We start from the raw sequence: 22,168 nt of genomic DNA, 5'->3' as shown, positions 1-22,168 counted from the left end.
TGCACAACGCAGGGCCAAAGGCACAACACTGGACAAACAAATATGCATGCACGCACGCAAAAATGCACACACACACACACACACACACAGACGTCAGGGCACTGACACAGAACCCTGCAGTTCAGCCAAAAACACTGCACTCCCTGTCACCCCTACACAAACACTCTACACGGGAGGAGAGAAAACATCAACAAACCTGAAATCTGATACCAAAAGAACTACGGAGAGCTGAAAACCAAAAAACAAGGAGTGTGACTGAACAATAACAGACAAGTCCAAGTTTCATTTTGGTGCTATCGGATACAACCCATCGGCCGCTTCACTGACTGAGAAAGAAAACACGGGAATTGAAACGATCCCAAAAACATATGAAATGGTATGACGTCTCAGTCCACCGTTCTGCAGATCAGAGTGGCCATGAAGAAGCCTGATAGTGGGGGTGAGTTGAGTGAAATGATATGTGTGCAGATTATTATTATTATTTTTTTTTTAACCTGCTTTCCAGCTTCAGGGGCCACTTCAGCCTGAACTGGTTTTGTTCTAGTCTAGTTCTAGTATGGACATAGACTTCCTATAAAGAGATCCCCTGTTCAGGCCATGACATTTCAGTTCTGTGTAAAAACTGCACAAGAAAATAAGACAATGGGGGGTTTCAGTACAAACAGAAACAAGAGAAACCTGGAGCAGGACCAAACGACAGGGATAACGGTGAGAACTCCTCTGCTAGGTGAGAAACGATATGTCGAGAACCAAAATATTCATATCTTCACATCTAAAAACAGGCTTAAAATGACTGAGTAAACAAGGCAAGATGAAAGGTGCCACAAGGTTGAAGAAGCTTATTTTTGTCACAGAATGTGTCGACGAGAGATACAAGACAAGCTCACACCTTCATGAGTAACTGTGGGGTGTGCGGGGATACGCTGCCTGTTCTCCCACTATACATAGAATAACTCATTTTGATACACATTAATATGACCACTATGGTACAGATATCAACAGTTACGTTGCATTCAATCTTTTACACTGTATGTATATTTATGTGTTATTATCAATAATATCATTTTCTTGTTATAATAAATCTCACATGCCTCACAATTGCACATATTTTTGTTTTTCCGGTTGTTTCCGTGTGATTCACTCAGTGCCATACTGAAATGTCCAGGGGTGATGTGGTTTTTAAGCGGACGACGTCGTCACTGGAGACAGATGCTGACCTGAGTGAAGGAGAAACATGAGACGCTTCCTTCTTGTTTTCTTCCGCTCTCTCTTTTTCATGGTCGACGTTGAAGAGTGTCCAGCAGCACAAGGAGGGACCACCGACAAGGAGGCATCTCCTCCTTGGTGGGTTTTCTTTTTCCAGGGCGAAGTAAAGAAGTAAAAGTCCCTCGAAAGCCTTTTCGTCTGTGGGACAGACGGCTGTGTGTTTGCTAGTGTGTGTGGGGCAGTCGGTCATCCGTGTCCATGCCCGTCCTCAGGAGGACGTAATGGTGTTGGTGAAAAAGGGGGTGCGGGGGTGGAGGAAGGGAATGGCAGTGGAGAGTAGAGGCAAGGGGTGTGTCAAGGGGTGAAGGGCACTCGCTATGTTAACACATGTATCACATGTACGTCCTCCATCCCAGACACACACGCGCACACACACACGCACGCACGCACGACACCAGAGGAAGTGGTGGTAGAATATGTCAGTTATATCCACTTTGTCATGTCTGGTGAGAGTGAAGCCGTGTAGCTTGTGATACAGACGATACGTAACCTTTGTACTGGAACCGTTTTATGTACTTTGCTTGGACTGAGATGGATTCAGCTAGCGGTCACATATTGATCAACGTTTGTTCGTTTGTCTGTGCGTGCGCGTGTGTGGAGGATATCTGCCTGTGAATACATATGTTTGCGTGCGTGTACGTGTGTGTGTGTGTGTACATGAGTATATGTGTACATACGTGTGCGCTTAGTGGTGTTTAGTGCTGATGGTGGTGGTAACTAATGTCAGCAGATGTTGCAGCACTGCAGAGAGGGGGGGGCATAGCTCAGCCCCACCACGGAAAGGCACAAGGGGGTGGACGTGTGTGTGTGTGTGTGTGTGTGTGTGTGTGTGTGTGTGTATGCGTGTAGGGGGGAGGGAGGGGGGTGTAGAGGAGACCTTAGGGCATGCATGGAGGCAGGGAGAACTAATGGCCCACCAGAGGGGCAACGTGATGGTGGGGGGGGGGGGGGGGGTCAGGGTAATGGGCCCGGGTGCCTACACGTCACTCCTCACATCCGAGAGCCCCTCTCTTGGAGAATCTGTACAAGGAAAGGCAAGTAAACACAGTCAAATTCAGTCCAAATGCAGTGCATAAAGTCTCCCTTGGTTGATGGAATGCAAGATGCAGGCAGAACACACTCTCTACTGAGGGAGCAAATAAGAACACTTTTGTCTTGTCTTTCACAGTTTATCACCCTTTCACCACCACGTCTCACTCTTGGTAAACTAGATTCAATCAGTCCTCGATTCTTAAGAAAGGTTGTTGATATCTGAGCTCAATAGTCAATCAAATGATTCCCCTCATGAAGAAATGTGTTGCTGGCTGCAGTAGTGATCCAAAGCACTTTGTTTATTTCCCCATTTACAGTCGGGACTGTGCACAAGCAGTGTTATTTTTCATTTTTAGAATTCCACTGAATTTGACGAAATGTGTGAAGGATTATAATCAAGGACTGCAGCTTTAGCCACAGATTATAAAGCCCCCCCCCCCCCCCACCACAATGCCCATGTGTCCATGTGTGAGCTCACCTTAGCCTTCTCCGTAGGTTCGATGACAATGCCATTGGTAGAGTTATTGAGTTCGCGCGACACCACACACAGGAACTCTGCCTGGTCCTCGTTGCCATAGTTGTAGGATGAGCCGATGCTTATGAGCTGGGAAAAGGGGAAAAGACACATTTGCGGACGTGTAAAGTGAAGGAGAGAGAGAGAGAGAGAGAGAGAGAGAGAGAGAGAGAGAGAGAGAGAGAGAGAGAGAGACAGAAAAAGGAAAAACACTCGCCCAGAGAAAAGAACAAGCGAAAGTCTGTATTTGCGCTGTCATCACAAATACTTGGGTGTTCCAGATGAACGATAGTTCCATGCTTAAGACATCAGAGAAACAAGATCTAATCTCACGGTTTTCACTCTGACATTCATTTCCAATGTAGTGACTCAACCAGCAGATGTCAACAAAGTGCAATCTACACCAGCTATACACAGCAACTATAATTTAAACAACAATGTCTGGCATCACACTGCCTGATTATACTGTGCAGTGGAATTGCCATGCTGTCTGACCTTACTCCACAGCAGATTTTCTCAGTCTACAGCCATGAAAGTAGCCATATTTGACATTATAATTCCTTTCACATGGAGGGGGTTGGAGCCCTGCATAAAACTCACACAATCTTATTTTGTTGAGTTTCATTTTAAGCGAAGAAAATAATACACACACAGATTTTTTACGGAATATTATTGCAAGGTGTAAACTGCAATTTCCTTAGATCACTTGGCCATCATTGTCATTCAAAACACAATTAAATACTCCATGCAGCCTCCCTGACCCAAGTGAAGTCTTAAGGTCCACGCGTGAAGGACACCTCTCAATCCTTTTCTTTTACTGATAACTTCTCAGTCCCACACAATGAATTTTAAGTTCAGCGACACGTTCTACCTCCCATCTGTTGATTTCCAATCACATGATCCATAGCGACAGTGACAAATGACATTATACCTAAAAAACATGTCTAATCTCTGACTGAGGCCCAGGTTCATTTAACTTCAGACGTAGAAGGCACCTGTTTAAAGCGGCATTTTCAACTGTGATGTGCATTTAAAAAATTGTGTAATTATTGTAGTCTACTCTTTGATACTTAAAGTAAAATTTTAACTCAGTATAATTTTAATATAACTTGTTTGCCTTAAAGAATTTTCTTGATTTAAACATTCTTTATGGTCAATTGATATATGTTGACAATAGATGTTTTCATAATTTCATATCTCCAATGTCTGACTTGCTCATCCTCACATTTTCACTCTTCTGAACTCATTTCACTCAATTCTTCAACTGTAATGCTATGATGTGGATGCTCTTCTTTTACTTGCACTGTTAGAATGAGGCCCCAGAGTGAGGACATGTGAGATCATTACTAGATAATCTAGTTTACCTCTCCGCCTGCCACAGCACTACCCATGTCAGAGGTCGACAGAGGGATGTGCCCTTTTGGCAAAGGACATTCTGTGATGAGGGGGACCCTTACCTGTTCAAACTTCCAGCCGTCTGACATGGTGGAGACCATCTGAGTCAGCTCTTCCTCTTGACACTGCAGCACCCTGTACACATGCTTCACGGGGCCCTAAGAAAAAGCCAACCAGTGGCCACACACACACACATTCACACACACACACACACACACACACAGTGACAGGATTGAATACGACAGCAGAAACGTGGCTACATCTAGTGACTCACTGTTGAATATCTTTAAAATCACTCACCAAATTACGATTAATAATTTCAACTAAGTAAAACAAACAAACAGTAACTGAGGCAAATAAAAATGGTAAATTGAAAACAAAATCTAATACTTTTCCAGCCAACTACCACACACTAATTCACTAACTAGACTGATCTCATTGTCATAAATACCCATAAAATATCAGTCATACCGGTACCAAAAATACCCTGTGAGGAACAAGAATAGCCTGCTGTGCACCTGTGACGTCCTGTTCTCGTTGTCTCGTATCCTCTCCTTGACCAGTCTCACCAGGGATGCAATGTTATAGAACTCGGCCTCTTCCAGCACACCTGCAAGAGCCACCGCTACAGCTTAGACACTCCCCTCAAGCTCTCAGGTGAGTTACCTAAGGTAAACCCACCACGGCTGCCAGTAATTACAGTAATTTGCCTGTCCCCCCGGCTACTTATCTTCACACAGGCCCGTGTTTATCTGGGGAGTATAGTTACAGCACCGGATCACTGAGCTCACCTTCCTCCGCCAGGTTCTTGTTGATGATCAGCTTTCCGTGCCGTAGGTAATTCAAGATGGGGCCAAAGTATGTTGGGTCCCTGTCTATTAGGTAGGCTCCTGTCTCATCCTAAATGGAGAGAGGATAGCAGTGTTCAGTAGACAGTAGAGCCATTTACCCAAACCATTCCCATCAATTATTGGTTTCTCCTTAGGCCTAGTTTTTTTTACAGGCTACTGGACACACACTGCATGGGAGTTTGGGAGTATTATAGTTAGTGGAACACAAGGTATACCTCACAGGTCCGTGCATACATTAAAGAACAGTTGCATTATTTACAACAATGTGAAAATATTAATTTAATTAAATTAGGCAGTGTTTAAGTTGCCAACACATTTCCAGAGGCACGGAGTAACATGCCCATTCAAATAAAATTCTCCATGTATACTTATAAAATTAGTTGTACTAGAAACTCAACAGGAAAGCTGGCTCTCAAACTTACCTTGTCAGAGTCCAAATCTGGATCGTCTTGGCATAATCGAGAAAGGAACGATTTAGGTTCTCTACACAATGTCTGTTTTGTAGTGACAAAGTAGGTTCCACCGACATTAAGCCTGACCCATCGGGACCCCGGTTTCTCTGACTGATCTGACGGAGAAGTAGGGCTACTCTTCATGGGGAACCCAAACACTGCTCTGGAACTGGACACCCCTGGACTGGACATGCCGCTCCGAGGGGGAATCACGAGAGTGGGCGAGGGGAGCCTTACCGAGCCGCGAATTTCACGGTGTTCTGATTGTTCTAAGATGCCAGTCCCACTTGGCTCCACAACGTGTAACTCCGCCATACTTCTGAGATATAAAAAGTCACAGTTTCGCACGGCAGGACACGAATTATTCTCTTCCACAAAATTGTAAACAGAGGCTAGCTAACTGGCTGTCGTTTCCTTTACAAGGTGGCAGTTCGTGGGGCGTTGCTGCACGCATCAGATTAGATTTGCACCAAATAGCATACACAGGACCGAATTTGAGATATGTAAATACCACAAGTACGAGGCGGCATTGCTTAAAAACCTTACAAAGACTAAATTAATCTCTCTTGTTTATTCAAACGACCTATATATGGCCATAAACATTACGGGAAGAAGAACGCTCATAATCATTTCCAGGTCAGGATTTGGTCATCATTTCACAGTAAAAGTCCTATACAACAGCACAGCTGCAAATTAGTTAACCTGTAGTTATTTTGAATCTCAAAACATTTGTATTATTGTTGTTTCTATTAGCCTACATTTTTTGTTTATTTTTATATTTTTCCATGTTTTTCCATATTTTCCCCATGCCCATATGAAAACAATGTTGTTATTGTATCCTGTTCCAACACTATGATTGCTAATATTGCATAGCCTAATTGCATTCGGATGCAGTACAATTTTGAGTAGATTGCATATTGCATTTACTGCATAATTGTATCTTGTATAGCTCCAACACAATTTGGAGCTGTAATGCCATAGTGGTGTAGGATAACAATAAAGGCCCAAACCTCTGTCATTTTCATGTTAGGATTTTATTATTGTAAAACAAAATTAGAAACACAAGGAAATAGAAATGAGCATCATAGACTTCCTGTGCCTAATGATCTATTTCTTTTTTACATGTCTTTTCACACACTTTCAATACATCAAATTCAATAAGAGGTTTCTGATCTAGCATTTTACTCTAATAATTTAATTTGAACTCACCTGATCTAGCATTTTATTCTAATAATTTCATTTGAATCCATCATGTAGGCGCACAGTATATTCCAGCCGTGTGAACTTTAGTGCAAAAAACAGATCGACTGAAGCGCCATCTTGTGGTCCCAACTGTCATTTCTCTGTAGAGTTCAAATCAACAATGACTGCATCACAGATCTCCTTTCTACCACCCACTGGGTGGCACTGGTGCATGCAGCCCCATGTTCTCCATTGCAAGTTGCAAGTCCTTCAGTAAGCTGTGGAGAGGAGCCACCACGCTACTGATGTGCTGCTCCACCCACTCGTCTACGGTGGCCTGGGGGTACAGCTGGACCATCTCCTCCTTCACTTCCTCCACTTTGGGTTCCACAGCCTGGAGCAACCTTTTGGCAGGGGAAGTGAGAAAAGGCTCAACTGGTCAGTATGCAGAAGGCAGATGCCAAAACTATTTATCAAAACAACTGGTCAATCAGCATCTGGCCCACCGAATAGATGTACTGTAAATCAGCAGTACTGTTCCAGTGACATGCATGTGTCTTTAAAGTTAAAAGTTAAAGTTCACTGATATTTAGCAGACACTTTTATTCAAAGTGACACAGACTTGCAATAGTGGGGATCGAACCCGTGTTGACCGACTGTCAGTCTGTATGTCGTGCTTGTGGAATGAACCATTAATTAAGTTATGAGCATTTTGCTAATTATTTGAAAATAATCGCAAACTATATTCATGACTGATTACTAAATTAGACTAGCCTGGTTAGCAGACCTTATCTCAATTAAAATGAGACAGTGAGTCTGGACAAGGTTCATTCACCTCCCATTTCCGACAGTCACCAACAGACGCCGATCAAAATACCTCTGGATGCAATTGGATAGACCTAAAACCAATCAGAGATTAAGAAGATGACATATGCTGCAGAGCAACGGAAAAAAACATCTTAACAAACTGCTTTGAGGTCATCATGTTAAGCCCCATTCAACGGTTGTGATTGGTGCCCAGGTTTTAGTAACATTGGAAATGGGAGTGAATGGCCTCTTTGCCAGATGGACTTGCAGAGCCAATTCAAGGTTCGTCTGGGTTTTCCCAGGCTAAAATTAGACAGTGTAAAACAAATCTGAAAATCTTACGTCATCACTTGAATCTGTATCTGCTGAGCAATAAGTGGGCTTGTAATTTTCCTCTGTCTGTGATAGGGGGTAAACCAGCCTCTTACATACCTATAGAAAAAAACATTACCCCAAGTGAAAACATTATGGGAAAGAAACATGTACAGTAAGCTTGTACTACTCAATTCAATATCGCAAATATTTGTCACCCCTGCTCTGAAATGTAAATGTTTCATAATCTACATGTCTGGTCACTAGATGAACCAGTATCACTCACATGTTGTTTTCAAAGAGCTGGAGATCTTCTGACTGCAGAAGTGTTGTTAATTCCACCATCACTACAGCAAGCTTCTGGCCAGGAAAAGATGGAGTGCTTCCAGGGGATAAGAGAAATAAAACAAAACAATTAGCAGCCATGCTCATCTCAGACATCACACACAGGCTCTATTTTAGCGATCTGAAACGCCTGGTCAGAGACGTAAGGTTAAAGGCATTTAGGGTGTGTCCAGTCCACATTTACTAATTTAACAGCGGAATTTTGGCGTATTCTTTCACACAAACTCGCATCACAGACGTACGTCACCGCCCATTTGGAGGTGCAAACAATCAGATTTTTGGTTACCATCAGTTAACTTCAAATCAGGCATTTTACTTTGGATAGACAATAGCAATGCATCATAGGAGTGATTAACGTCAAAAAATCTAGACTGCAGTAACTCAACATGACACCTCCGATAGATTTAGTGTTCTAAAGACGTCAAATAGCCCGTTATCGTTACCAAATTGATAGCCAAGGAGCCAGAAGTAAACACGCATGTATGGCTATAAAAACTGTGCCTTCATTTTACAACTAAACATGAGAAAATACTTTTATAACCCTTGAGCCAGCTCCTTACTATGTGATCTCAATGGCAATGCAGCGTTTGCACCTCCAACAGCATGGCGCACCTGGTTACCTCCCAAAAACTCCCTTAAACGCCCACATGTTTACCCGTATGTTTGTGGGAATGAATTGTTCAAAAGGGTTGTTGTTATGTTTCTTAAGCAGTCAAGGGTGTGTTTTGGGCGTAACATCCTTTAAACCAATGAGAAAGTGCAAAATCAAACAGTGTGTTGGTATTTTGACAGTCAGTGCATCTGAAGGGATCTGCTTGCACAATTCTACTAATACTTGCTTTACTACAACCTGTGTGTGACTAGCAGAGTGTAGCCTACATGCATTTGCACTCGCCTATTATTTGAACTCATAGGCAAATTGAAACTAACTTCACATGGTCTCATGGCAATGACAAAACAGTTCTACACTCACTTATTTACTTTCACTATAGACTGACCCCAAGGGGTTACAATCAAAAACATAGCCTGAAAAAAGCAAAACTTACCAAATGTTCAAATGACTGAATAAAAATTCTAAGGATTCATCCTGAAAATGTGTCATTGCCTGGGACTCATTTCTAAGGGCTGCTTAAATCTTGTGATGGTGCATCTTCACCGCTGTGCTTTATATGCACTTTTTCGCTGTAGACCAGGTTTTTCTTTGTCACTGGCATAATGATTTTTAGTGGGAGTAATAAATATAGCGATTTTTGGATCGTGCGCCTGACCACACCTATTTTTTTAATTGACACGCCCGTGGTCGCAATGTTCACTGGAACACTGTTCAACTGGAGCGCATGGCGAAAAATTCATCACTGAATTCGGTCTAAGATAACAACAAGCCTTTGCATCACGCTTGGCGCCAGGTTGCGCAGAGTGCACGATTAAGCCCATTATCTACGGCCCCTTACCTGCCTATATCCTCTACCTCTGTGGAGGAGCTTCCCAGGACCTCAGTCACTCTGGTCTGAGCTTCCTGTGAGAAGCTACCTGCAGCAGACACACAGCTTAGAACAGGAAGCAAGAGAGTAAACACAAAACAAGCTACCTGCAGCAGACACACAGCTTAGAACAGGAAGCAAGACAGTTAACTCAAAACAAGTACAGTAATTTCCTGTGTATTAGCGGCATTGTGTATAAGTCGCAGAACAGTGTTTTATGCAACAACAAAAAAAAAGAAACAAAACCATATTAATACCATGTTAACTGCCCCCATGTATTAACCTCATAGCTGCCCCCATGTATTAACCTCATAACTGCCCCCATGTATTAACCTCATAGCTGCCCCCATGTATTAACCTCATAGCTGCCCCCATGTATTAACCTCATAGCTGCCCCCATGTATTAACCTCATAGCTGCCCCCATGTATTAACCTCATAGCTGCCCCCATGTATTAACCTCATAGCTGCCCCCATGTATTAACCTCATAGCTGCCCCCATGTATTAACCTCATAGCTGCCCCCATGTATTAACCTCATAGCTGCCCCCATGTATTAACCTCATAGCTGCCCCCATGTATTAACCTCATAGCTGCCCCCATGTATTAACCTCATAGCTGCCCCCATGTATTAACCTCATAGCTGCCCCCATGTATTAACCTCATAGCTGCCCCCATGTATTAACCTCATAGCTGCCCCCATGTATTAACCTCATAGCTGCCCCCATGTATTAACCTCATAGCTGCCCCCATGTATTAACCTCATAGCTGCCCCCATGTATTAACCTCATAGCTGCCCCCATGTATTAACCTCATAGCTGCCCCCATGTATTAACCTCATAGCTGCCCCCATGTATTAACCTCATAGCTGCCCCCATGTATTAACCTCATAGCTGCCCCCATGTATTAACCTCATAGCTGCCCCCATGTATTAACCTCATAGCTGCCCCCATGTATTAACCTCATAGCTGAAGAAATTTTGCAAAATCAATGTAAGTCGCGGCTAATAGTTGGTAAATTACGGTAACACATTAACAAGTTGGTACTGTTACTATGACTATTTTAAAAGGCAAACATGAACATGTGTTACTTTTACAGTCTGTTTGATTCTGCTGCCTTGTGGCTGTACAGAACTTTGTAACTTGGTTTTTGAAAAGTGCTTTATAAATAAAGACTAATATTATTATTATTTCCTCAGAGTCAATCAATAAAACTTTTAACATCAAACATGAAACAATTCCCATATCAATGTGTATATACTAGCTCTGATTCAGCCGCAACTAAGCACAACAGCACCTGAGTTTTAATAAATCCAAATCCCTCTCTTCATTATGTAAAATGCTGAGTGAAACTGACCGTGGATCAATGTCTGCAAACAAGAGGCCAGAGAAGGAATGGCCAGGGGCATCAGCTCACAGAGGACTGACAGGTGGTCATACCTGTAAAATATGCAGGGCATCGTCCATTCAGTACACACTGACTGCCCATCTTTAGAGCAAGCTGTTATCAAGCCTTGAGTTATAATAACATTGAAAATGTTGCACATGTAATGACACCTAAATGTATGGCTACTTGGCAGACAAATAAACACTTGTGCTGACACTAAAAATAACTAATAGAGAGCAAAATAGTGTTGAGTCATCCTGAGTATAATGCAACATTATTATTATTATTGGCAGCTACCTCAAACTGCTCTGCTGAAATGGCATACCTTTGCCAGCCTGTGAGGGCGATGCCTTGTAGCTGGACACCAGCAGACAGGGCTGACGCCACTCCTAGCCACTGCAGGTGGTTGTCCACATGCCTCTGTGTGGAGGGAACACATGTGTGAACGCTGGTCGAGCCTTTAAAAGAGCTGGCCATCCACTGCTGATGTAGCCCGGCTGAACTGTACTTTTCCATTAAAAGCACTGGAGAAAGAGATTCAGAGGTTTCAGTTTAACATGCAATATTAGTATTAGTAGAGGAAGTAAAAAGTGTTTGCTCCCTTCAGATAAAATGCATTGTCTCACAAAAGTTATTTACCTGTATTTTCCACATCCAAAACAGGGCTGTAGTCCCATATCATAGGCTGGAGAAGTCCCACAAGACCACTGTCTGAAGGCAAAAAATATAAGGCTATTTTAAGACTTGCTGTCATTGTTCTGTAGCTCTTTGAGTTCACTATATGGCAACTTCAGACACCCTACAAAGGCAGCAGCTTCATCTCTTGAGTTACCTTTCAGTGTCTCCAGACTCATTCCCCGCAGCATGTCGTCCCACATGATCAGATGGAGGTTTGGGTGTTGTTGCTGCACCGCCTTTGCAATTTTAGTCACATGACTGAGGAAGAGCTGGTGCACACTGCGGTTTGGCGCACCCAGCCACTCTCTGGACTCCTCTCCCTGACCAAGCAGATACACCTGGTGGGGGTTACATTTGGGTCACCGTTTCTGTGGTGGATATCAGAGCCTACGCAGACAGATGGGTTTTGAGCTCATCACCCCTGAAGTATTAGACATTAGTTTGTATAGGTTGCTTAGTGCTTACAAATATTTGCAACATGTAAGATCAATAGAATACTCAATAGAATTGTAATTGAAAATTGCAACTGCAATTATATCACTAACTCTAGTCCTCTATTCTAGAAAATACTGTAACTGACCTCCATAAACAGTAAAATAACCTTAATATAAGTATGGCACAAGATCAATCTTTCCACCGCTCACTCTGATGAATTGGCACACTAATCCTTTACGCTCCAAAGATAATCACAACCAAAGGGAAGTTCAGCTATGATTCCATAAATCCATATGATGCCCACAGCCTCTACCTCATCTGCCCCGAGGTGAAGGGCACTGCTCTCAGGGTGAAGCTCCATAACCTGGCGTAGCATCTCCAGCACCAGCTGCACCCCGCGCTCTTTGTGGGGGTTTAGGGTGCCAAGGCAGTGCCCCACCTCACGCAGCTCCCGGAACACACCATGCTTCAAGACAAACTGAGGAGAGAGACTTTTCAGTGATCACCATATTCAAACACTCTGTGGTGGAAGACTGCTGAAGACTGACTCACCCACCTCCAGATGTCCAAAGGTCTGGACCAGGGGAATGACCTCCAAGTTCCTGGATTTGGCAGTATTTTGCAAAGAGGAAATCTCTTCCCGGCTGCAGTAAAGACAGTGAATGCTTATGATATGTTTCTGACTCGATCTTGCAAAATGTAAGAGGTAAATAAGAAGTAGACCTCTGCTCTTAGCAATTGTATGCTGATCGACGTCCTATATGACTGTGGTGATATTCGACTTCCACTTTGTAATCACCTGTATGGAGGGTGTGCTGAAGCTTGGAGGATCTTCACCTCTTCCTCGTAGGGGAACATGTCCTCATATTCAATTAGTAACCCGTTCGCACCGAGGTCAGCAAATAAGTGAATAAGCTGTTGACATTGATGCATTTTCAAATTGGTGTGATGTCTTATCGTGTCATTTCATTGCAATTACGCTATATTTAAGGTAATACTGACATTAACAAACAGTAGCTAGGATGGGTAGCCTTGCTTACATTAAAAAGTTATTTGCATACCTTCAGCAAATACTCAAATTTGGGAGGAGCCCCTTTCAGGTCCAAATGAACAAATTTCTTCTCAATCGTGGATAAAGCCATGACGCCTGCGACGTAATGTAGCCGGAGAACAGTCTACTTTCCTTCACAAGAATCCAGCTGATCTGGCAAGCATCAAAATGCATTCATCCTCACCTCACGTAGACAGCCAGACGTAGCCTATCACACACCACAACAGCACCCCTGTTCCGTAGTAGGCTATCCTACGTTCTCTGGAAGTGCACCCGGGGTAACTTTGTCCAGTTTGATTAAAAATAAAAGTCCGAGGTGTCTCTCAAAACAGAAGCGTTAGGCTATTATGACTCAATGAATGTAATTCAAGCAACCAAGCGTTGTTTGCCAACTGACAAAAAAATAATAGGAAGAGTGTATTCAAACATTTTAGCTAAGCCAGCATCTTCCCCGCGTGACAGCAGCCAGCAAACCTGTCATCGCTTGTCAACATGCAAAGCAATGCGACTAGCCGACGCTGCTGGTACCCGACGGTTTAGATCTGAGGGGTATTTCACAAAACCTAGATAAGGAATTAAGATGGGATTTTTAGGTTATCCTGAATGAATTTAGCCTTGACTTGGTTTTACAAAAGAGATGGCACATAATAGTCTAGTCGTGATCCCCATAGGCCCAATAGTAAACCCAGAAATGTTGAGTACCCTAAACTTTTATTGCAGAAATGTCATCTATAGGCCTAGTGGGTGGAATTCAACTTGGTTGCCTAAAGTTGCACTTTGGGCAATTTGCATAATTAGCATAAATAGGCAATTAAGGCGAGGCAGTACAGGTGAATAGGGTAAAAAATTTAAATAATAGATATCACCATGAAACTTTGAGTTGATTACTTATGTTAAGATGAGAAAAAAATGTATTGCATGTTTTTTATATTTTAATGTTTAGGCTACATATGCAAATGAGGCCCTATCATTAAAAATGCTCTTATTTTTATATACACAAAAGCAGATAGTGTGATAAAGCCAGGCTGTGCTCAGGAGGCAGTGTTGACCTATGGACAGACAGATTAAGAAATTAAGTGTGCCATGCAAAACTAGAAAAGCACTCCGAGACCTCTGCCAAGCGAAAACATAACCGCCTCCTGGATCTAGACGGTGATCCGGATCACTCCCAAACTTTTTGAGTTATCTTGCGAACAAACAGATGAACAGACACACAGACAAACAAACAAACAAACAGACAAACAAACCCCGATGAAAACATCACCTCCTTGGCGGAGGTAATAACTATATAACAGCATGCAAACACACAAACCCACAAGAACTATATACAATATGCAAAATAACTATATCCAGCATGCACACGTACACAAATGCACAATTAAACTAAGTTGCTTTAAGCCTATGGTACGGTCCCGCGTCTGCGTCCCGCGCACGCGGCACTGGTGAGCGCGTGACGAGAAATGCGTCATTTTTACAGCATGCGTCGCGTCTTTGAGTCGACCGAAATTTAAGACCGCGTGTCAAAGTGACACGTAGACTGCGCATACGTGAAACGGAACTGCTGTAAACACTCCCCTCCAGTAGGTGGACCACATAGAAGAACATAAGGGTGTCACGATTTCGATTTTATTTCGAAATCGATCGAAATTACATCTCAATCTCGAACTTCGAACTTAAAAGTAGAATCGAAGATGCAGCCACACCCCCAATGTCACATCCAGCATGTATGCCAAGAGCACAAACACACATGCACGTGCTGAACTGCAGCGTCAACACTCCTCTAATTTTAGGCTGCAGCCAGTTAAAATATAGGCCTACACATCAACCTACCGAAATGAAAGCCCCTCTTGCTACTTTGAAATCACTGGTGTGGAAGTATTCGTTCATTCACGTCAATTAAAACTAACTTAGCCTACTCAATTTAGCAAGTGAAAAGATGGTCTAATTACAGTCCAAAGTTACTTTAAGGCCTAAAATGCAAATTTATAAGTACATATTCCATGAACACTAACCTTGGGTCCCTTCGGAGTGTGCTGAAACAATCAAATTAACATTCTGTGTTGTTTCATTTTACTATGTTCACGTCTCTGTTTTAGCCTAAAGTTCTGTTTACATTAAAACCTCGCGTTGGAACGGTTTTAAAGCGGCGTCAAAATAAAAGCCCCCCGAAAAAGAAAAGGCCAAAAAGAGTAAATAACATATAAGGAATGCATTAATAGTAATATTTAAAAAAGATCGAAAATCGAATCGAATCGTGACTTTAAAATCGAAAATTACATCGAATCGAGGATTTGGAGAATCGTGCCACCCCTATACATATATTCCATATAGAAGAACAACACCAGAGAATGTCTAATAAGGAGAGAACCTTCACTCTCGGAACTCTTCCGGTGTGGTACTGCATCTAGGGGCGCTCACGGGCGAGTCCAGAATGAATGGAGGTCTATGGAGCTGTACCCCTCAAAATCCACTTTTCTCGGGATATAATTTTTTTTCAAGTAATTTGAATATTGTATTCGAAAGGGGAGGCAAAGACAATACACTTGGTTGAGTATTATATTTTTTAAAGTCACTTAATTGTTCTAAAAAGCCTTTCAAACGTGCCAATGACGTCATTCATTAGCATGATCATAGCATAGCATACCATCAATGCTAGCGTGTTATGGGCAACAACGACCCAACCTGTAAGAAAACGAAAGGACATGACTCCCGGATTATTTCACTTTTGATTGAAAATCCATATCTATTTTGCGAAAAATAAAATAAAATCTGAGGGTTTCAGTTGTTAAATAGGTGAAAACAACAAATGTAGCCATGTAGCTCCATAGGACCCCATGCATTTTGGACTCGCCCGCGATCGCCATCTAGGTGAACTCTGGTGAACTGCAGCCAAATTCGGTTTGTATGGGATTAATAGAGAGTGGGGAGGCTCTCCTTAGAAGGGCTCTGACAACACTTAAAGTGTGTATGTCAGGTTAAAAAACATTTTTGACAAATGAAGGGACATGAAGCAAGATAGTAGTGAGTAGTGATTTTTCTTGAAAAATCAACTTTAAATACAATAGAACAATATTTACAGTTATTTTTATAACTGAATTTATGAACATTCCAGACACAGTGATGACCTCATAAGAGGGAGTCCAGCAAAGTTGAGCATAGGGGAGAATGGGTTTTAACTGCATTTTCTTTTACACTGATAAGGCCAAAAATGTTCTCTATGACATACCAGTGGTTCATAAGCATGAGCCTGACTGGCAGGGACAAAGTAAAGACGAATAGGCTACAAAATTTTGGTAAATCATGGCCATCAAATCATCAGTGAGAAATTGATTAGGGGTGTGAGTAGGATCAGATCACTATTAGTATGTATCATGGCTCCAAAATGGCAGATGTGTCATTTGCCATCACATAGGCTTTCATATACAACAAGTTAAGTAGAATCAGTAAGCAAATTAATAGTCTGTCTATAGCTAACATTAGTTGATAAGCAGATGCATATGAAGAGCAAATGTGTGGTAGTACATATACACTGATGGTTTTATAGTCAAGTCTCTAAAGAAAAACATATATGCCCATGGTTGGAACATAGAGTAATGTGTTGCTTACTGATTCTACTTAGTTTAGGCTATATAATGGCCTATATGTGATGGCAAGTGACACAACTGGCATTTTCAAGCATTGCTACTTACCCATATCCTCTTCATCACATTTTAAGATCAATAATGGTTGCCAGTAAAGATAAAAAGGTATCAGGATATTTTTATGTCAGGCAGGTAGTAGACTCTAGCATGACATACTGGAATGAAGTCATGTTTTTGGCCTCATCAGTGTAAAAAAACCTACTGTATGATCCCTTATCCCATGTGTTTTAATTGACCAATTTTGCTGGACTCCCTCTTATGAGGTCATCATTGTGTCTGGAATGTTCATAAATTCAGTTATAAAAATAACTGTAAATGTTGTTCTATTGTATTTATAGTTGATTTTTCAAGAAAATCACTACTCACTACTATCTTGCTTCATGTCCCTTCATTTGTCAAAAATGTTTTTTAACCTGACATACGCACTTTAAACGTAGAAACAAACCGAGACAGAAGAAGACTTGTTTGGTTACCATAACTACGATGGAACAGAGCGCCTGTCCTCAGCTTGCCTGGCTTTGAGTTACGTGAGACACCACGACATGGAGTCAACTTCGACAGATGTAAAGCCACAATCCACATACATTCTTTAACATTATATTTAACGGTCACTTTACCATCTACCACATTTTAGATGAGTTGGGGGCGTAATTATCTGCTGGCCGTTCTGTGCGTTACCTTTGATTGTCGAAACAGGGTGGCTATATTGGCTACTGGCTATATTGGCTTGATTTGGTCATGAGCCCTGGATCATATAGCACTGAATGAGATGGCAAACAATAAAATAAAACTAATCATAGACTGTAAAAAATGCGCTACACAGCACTAAAAACCGAATAGAGCTAGTTTAATTATAGTTCGACTACGGATATTTCACGTTACGTCATGTTCGAATAAAAAGTGACAGCCCTACTCCCTGCATAGAGAGCTGACATGACTTCGGATTAAATGCATCTTTTAAAAATGAGCGTATGCTGAAATCAAATCGCGAAACCCAGAGCCAATTAAAGGTATCTATCTACAACGCTCAGGCGAAACCCAGTAACACTTGCTGATCGAGATGCATTCTCGCCTGTTCCGTATATAATGCGTTATCAATAGTGATTATAATAATAAAGGGAATGTAGCCTACCTCTCCCAGGTGCAATCATTATCACCTAGCCTACTCCTGAACAATGCTGAACTCAAATCTCGAAACTCGCCTGTCAACACCGGGAAATGCGCTACACAGCACTAAAAACCGAATAGTTTATTTAGTTCGACTACGGACATTTCACGTCATGTTCGAATAACAAGTGACAGCCCTACTCCCTGCATAGAGAGCTGACATGACCTCGGATTAAATGCATCTTTTAAAAATGAGCGTATGCTGAAATCAAGTCGCGAAACCAGAGCTAATTAAAGGTATCTACGCTCAGGCGAAACCCAGTAACACTTGCTGATCGAGATGCATTCCGCCTGTTCCTTATATAATGCGCTATCATAGTGATTATAATAATAAAGGGAATGTAGCCTACCTCTCCCAGGTGCAATCATTAGCCTACTCCTGAACAATGCTGAACTCAAATCTCGAAACTCGCCTGTCAACACCGGATGCATTATCATAATAATAATTGAAGGCATAACCTAGGCTACCTCTCGCTCTAAATACACCCATTATCACAGTGAGACATTATACATGAACACAAATAGTTACTTCAAAACTTTTATTGACACGTCATATTTACAGGTTTTTGGTTCATACAGGTGTGAAAACTCAATACAAATTTAATTGAGGACATCTGTACGCACAACTCTTTCTTACCATGCTGTGTTTAGAAAAATGTCTTTACTTTGTATCGCACCAGTAATGCTGCCCTTGCAGCACCGAGTCACTTAGCTATAGGCTAAGTAGCCTAATAAGCAAGTAGGCTAAGCTAGTCTCTCAGCTATACCAACAGGTGTGTGTGTTCTGGTGGATGATAAATGGAGCGATGCGATGGGCCAGTTTATCAAACTTCCCAGCAGACAGGCGAACGTACTCGTGGTGCTTTTTCCTTCATCAGCTTCCTTCCTTCAGTGCTCGCACATCCCACGTTCTTCTTTTCTTCAGGCGTTTCAGGCTTCTTTGGTGGTTGTGTCCTACTTTCAGGCTCGACGTACCGCCCCCAGTTGGTGGGGCAGAGTATCACAGTTAATCCGTAGTGCGCAGGCGCTAACCTTACCGATTTAATGCGTATTCAGGACAGCAGAAACGGCAAAAATGACGCACGTCTTGGACACGCGCAAATGTGACGCACGACCATACCAGAGTCATGACATTTAAATGGCATGCTTTATGACATCACTCTTCCAGCTCTGTGACGTAAGGTAAAGTGAAAAATAGTAACATTAAAGCAAGTGTAGCCTCCTGTATTTACTCTCTTCACTTCGTATCAGTGCATGCATTTTAAGTCATTTTATGAACGATGGATACCTCGGGGAATTTCATCTCGAGAACTCGACAAATTGGGGTATGTAGCGTAGATGTCGTTACTAAAGAATACATCTTTTTCATCTGTTTGAAAATGGTTTGATTTGCAGAGAAGGCTTAGGTGCGCCACTTCACTGTCTATGGTTCGCTGCACTGACTAGGCTCGACGAGGCGAAACGTAGCCTATCAAGTAATGCAACCAGTCAGATCATTCCGAGATTAGGCCTAGGGCTACATGATCAATCTTTACTGCTTCAATCCGATGTGGGTTCATTGCGCAATTTAGGGGGGCAAATGTTTTATCACCCATTGTAGATGTGACTATGGCTAATGACCACAAATTGAATATGCAGGCAGTTAAATATCGCTAATTGTAACATGGGCATTGTCTTTCCAGGAGATTGTGCGTCAATGTTTTGACGATATTCCAGATGTGGACATCTGTAGAATCGATGTGCTTTCTTTCACCCAGCAGTTTCCTGCAGAGTGAGTCAGCTTTAAATATTCACTAATGAGTTTATCTAATCAGTAGGCCTATACCATCATGTGTCTAATGTGCAGGCTAAGATTATGCTTTGTGTTTCAGGGAGCTGGAAATGATAAGAGCAGCTTTCATTGTTGCAGTAAGTCTAAATGTTGACTTGTATATGGCTTTTTAGAAGTCTACTTCTTAGTTTGTGTGTTTGAGAAAAAAAAAAAATTCTAATGCTGGACCAAAACCTTATAGGCTACAAATGAAGCAGGCCTACCTTAAAAAATCCGATAGACTGTGCACTATCTATAGATTGTTTCTATAGATAAACATAACACATAATTTAGACACAGAATATACTATAAATAGAAACATAATTACATATAGCATGACAGTATGGCATGTATGATAGATGAGGAGAGAGGTTAGCATGCTAGGGTAGGGTAGGCTAGGCATAGAGGCCGAGGTATGTCCGTGATGATTTTTATGATCTGGCTCTAGTTCACTGATGAGGAGCTGGACTGGGCCATGGAGCGGCTCATCAGGTGCATTGCGTTCCTCACCCTGGACTTCGTCATGCCTGCTCTGAGGGTGTGCGTGAGGATGGAACCCTGTCCCAAACCAGTTCCCGCTGCTCCACGGCACCACCCCGTGCTGCAGGTGCAGCCTGCTCCTGGCAGTGAGGGGGCCCCCGATGGACTCCAGGCAAGAGGCGACTGGTGGCCGCAGACTGCGGAGAGCAGTGAGAGGGCCGTCGATGGACCCCAAGCAGGAGGAGACTGGTGGCTGGAGAACACGGAGCGCCTCTTGCTAGCCAGCACACCACATCCTCACTTCCTGGTCGCCAAGAGACAGGGGAAAAACAGACGAACTCGCATCAGAGTGGACAAATGTGTGACTGCTAAGGCATTGGAGATAACGTCAGTGTTCCTGGCGATGGCTCCTGGGTATGCCATCTGGGACAGGTTCTTGTACGCCAGTTCTCAGGACTTTTGCAAGTCCCTGAGAACTAACCGTCATCGGTCTCCGAGAAGAGAAGCCTACCTGGACCTGATCGAGGGCACAGCAGACCTGCTGATTGACATGAGGCGATGTCAGAGGCAGTCCAGCACAGACGGTGTGGTATGTGGATTTGCTGACTTCAGGACGCTGATCATGGAGCATTTCATTTTAGAGTCCTCCAGATGCTTACTGGAGAGACTCATGAATGCTCCGAGCCACTTACAACTGGAATACAGCTCCAGAGTATGGCCAGAAATGGAGGAGGTGCCAATCCTTCCACAGGTACACAACAGATTACCATATATTATAATGAGAATCTTCTCAATATTATTTAAAACACTGGTCTATAGATGACACCATCATACGAAACTCACTATTATTGTTGATAAACAAGAACTCTCTATGCATATCCATATATCAAGTAAATTTGGTTAAGATCTATTGAACATTACAACCCACCAGTGTGAACTAAATCTTAACCGTTACCACAGGGCTCTGGGCCAGACAGAGAGTTGGTGATGGCACTACTCACCAAGGCCATCTCTGAGAATGTGGCTGCCTTTCTGGATGAGGCGGTGGAGAGGATAAACAGACAGAGAGGTGATATGCGACTTTTTGCTTTCTTCACCATTATAGATCTCATGGTCATTTTCTATCTGCAAAACCAAATATAAAAAGAGATTAATTGTTGCCAGGCTAGACAGAAGTTACTAGCATTAGTGATTTGGCAGCATGCATCGCTGTCCAGATTTGATGTTTAGAATCAGCTGGTTCTGCTCATCTCTCCAAGACTCAGATGGACTGAAATTTGAGCAGTCAGACACAGTCAGCATCCGTAGAGGCTGCATCAGAACAAGCAGCAGCAGCAGCAGCAGCAGCATTATTAGAAGCAGCAGCAGCAGCATTAGTAGAAGCAACATCATCAGCAGCAGAGCTGAAAGCCACAGCAGCAGCATTAGTAGAAGCAGCAGCAGCATCAGCATCAGCAGCAGCAGAGCTGAAAGCCGCAGCAGCAGCATTAATAGAAGCAGCAGCAGAGCCGAAAGCAGCAGCAGAGCTGAAAGCAGCAGCAGTGTCACCATTAGTATCAGCAGGTCTCCCAGTAGCTCGACCTGCTATCCCAACACTCCTCTCTCTGAGAGATCAAGGGAGTCCTCCTGCCTTGCCATCACGTCTGAGGAGGCTGTTGCAGCCATTGCTATGAGTTCTAATGAGGTAAACCTGGGTCTTTCACTAGCCATCTACTAAGTGAGGTTATTTTAATGGGCAAAGCTGGCGTCCCTCCATATCCCCTCCCTGAAGTAAAGATATGTAGTTGTGCTTATCTTTCTCAGTGAATGACTGAGATAGCCAAAACATGCTTTGCACCAGTCAACCTGATCATGTCAGAAATGGTCTTGGCATGTGTTGCGATACT

The 22,168-nt window shown here is 42.7% G+C and overlaps 2 protein-coding genes across 5 annotated transcripts; both read right to left on the bottom strand.

Annotated features, from left to right (window-relative positions):
- Positions 1 to 829: 829 nt before the first annotated feature.
- Positions 830 to 6,112, bottom strand: kctd2 (potassium channel tetramerization domain containing 2). The gene is made up of 6 exons (XM_076298582.1): positions 5,481 to 6,112; positions 4,999 to 5,107; positions 4,726 to 4,817; positions 4,270 to 4,365; positions 2,777 to 2,902; positions 830 to 2,286 (listed from the first exon to the last, which is right to left on the bottom strand). Exons 1-6 carry the CDS (start codon positions 5,823 to 5,825, stop codon positions 2,257 to 2,259), a joined length of 798 nt encoding a protein of 265 aa, XP_076154697.1. The 5' UTR covers positions 5,826 to 6,112; the 3' UTR covers positions 830 to 2,256.
- Positions 6,113 to 6,523: 411 nt separating this feature from the next.
- hexd (hexosaminidase d) lies at positions 6,524 to 19,016 on the bottom strand. 4 transcript variants are annotated; one of them, XM_076298580.1, is made up of 12 exons: positions 18,343 to 19,016; positions 12,933 to 13,048; positions 12,690 to 12,777; positions 12,447 to 12,611; positions 11,853 to 12,036; positions 11,660 to 11,731; positions 11,346 to 11,544; positions 10,991 to 11,073; positions 9,608 to 9,686; positions 8,098 to 8,193; positions 7,842 to 7,931; positions 6,524 to 7,096 (listed from the first exon to the last, which is right to left on the bottom strand). In XM_076298580.1, exons 2-12 carry the CDS (start codon positions 12,989 to 12,991, stop codon positions 6,898 to 6,900), a joined length of 1,314 nt encoding a protein of 437 aa, XP_076154695.1. In that variant the 5' UTR covers positions 12,992 to 13,048; positions 18,343 to 19,016; the 3' UTR covers positions 6,524 to 6,897. The 4 variants fall into 4 exon arrangements, with proteins under 4 accessions (XP_076154695.1, XP_076154696.1, XP_076154692.1 ...); XM_076298581.1 differs by lacking the exon at positions 18,343 to 19,016 and adding an exon at positions 15,197 to 15,504; XM_076298577.1 differs by lacking the exon at positions 18,343 to 19,016 and adding an exon at positions 13,195 to 14,053.
- Between the last annotated feature and the right edge of the window lie 3,152 nt (positions 19,017 to 22,168).

The sequence above is a fragment of the Alosa pseudoharengus genome, unplaced genomic scaffold (assembly GCF_046254945.1).
Source record: "Alosa pseudoharengus isolate Yale_2024_CS ecotype anadromous, Long Island Sound unplaced genomic scaffold, YU_APseudo_1.1 YU_APseudo_1.1_scf_21, whole genome shotgun sequence".
In the NCBI taxonomy this organism is placed as follows: Eukaryota; Metazoa; Chordata; class Actinopteri; order Clupeiformes; family Clupeidae; genus Alosa; species Alosa pseudoharengus.
Note: the sequence above shows the minus strand (reverse complement) of the source record. Positions and strands in the feature narration are given on the sequence as shown.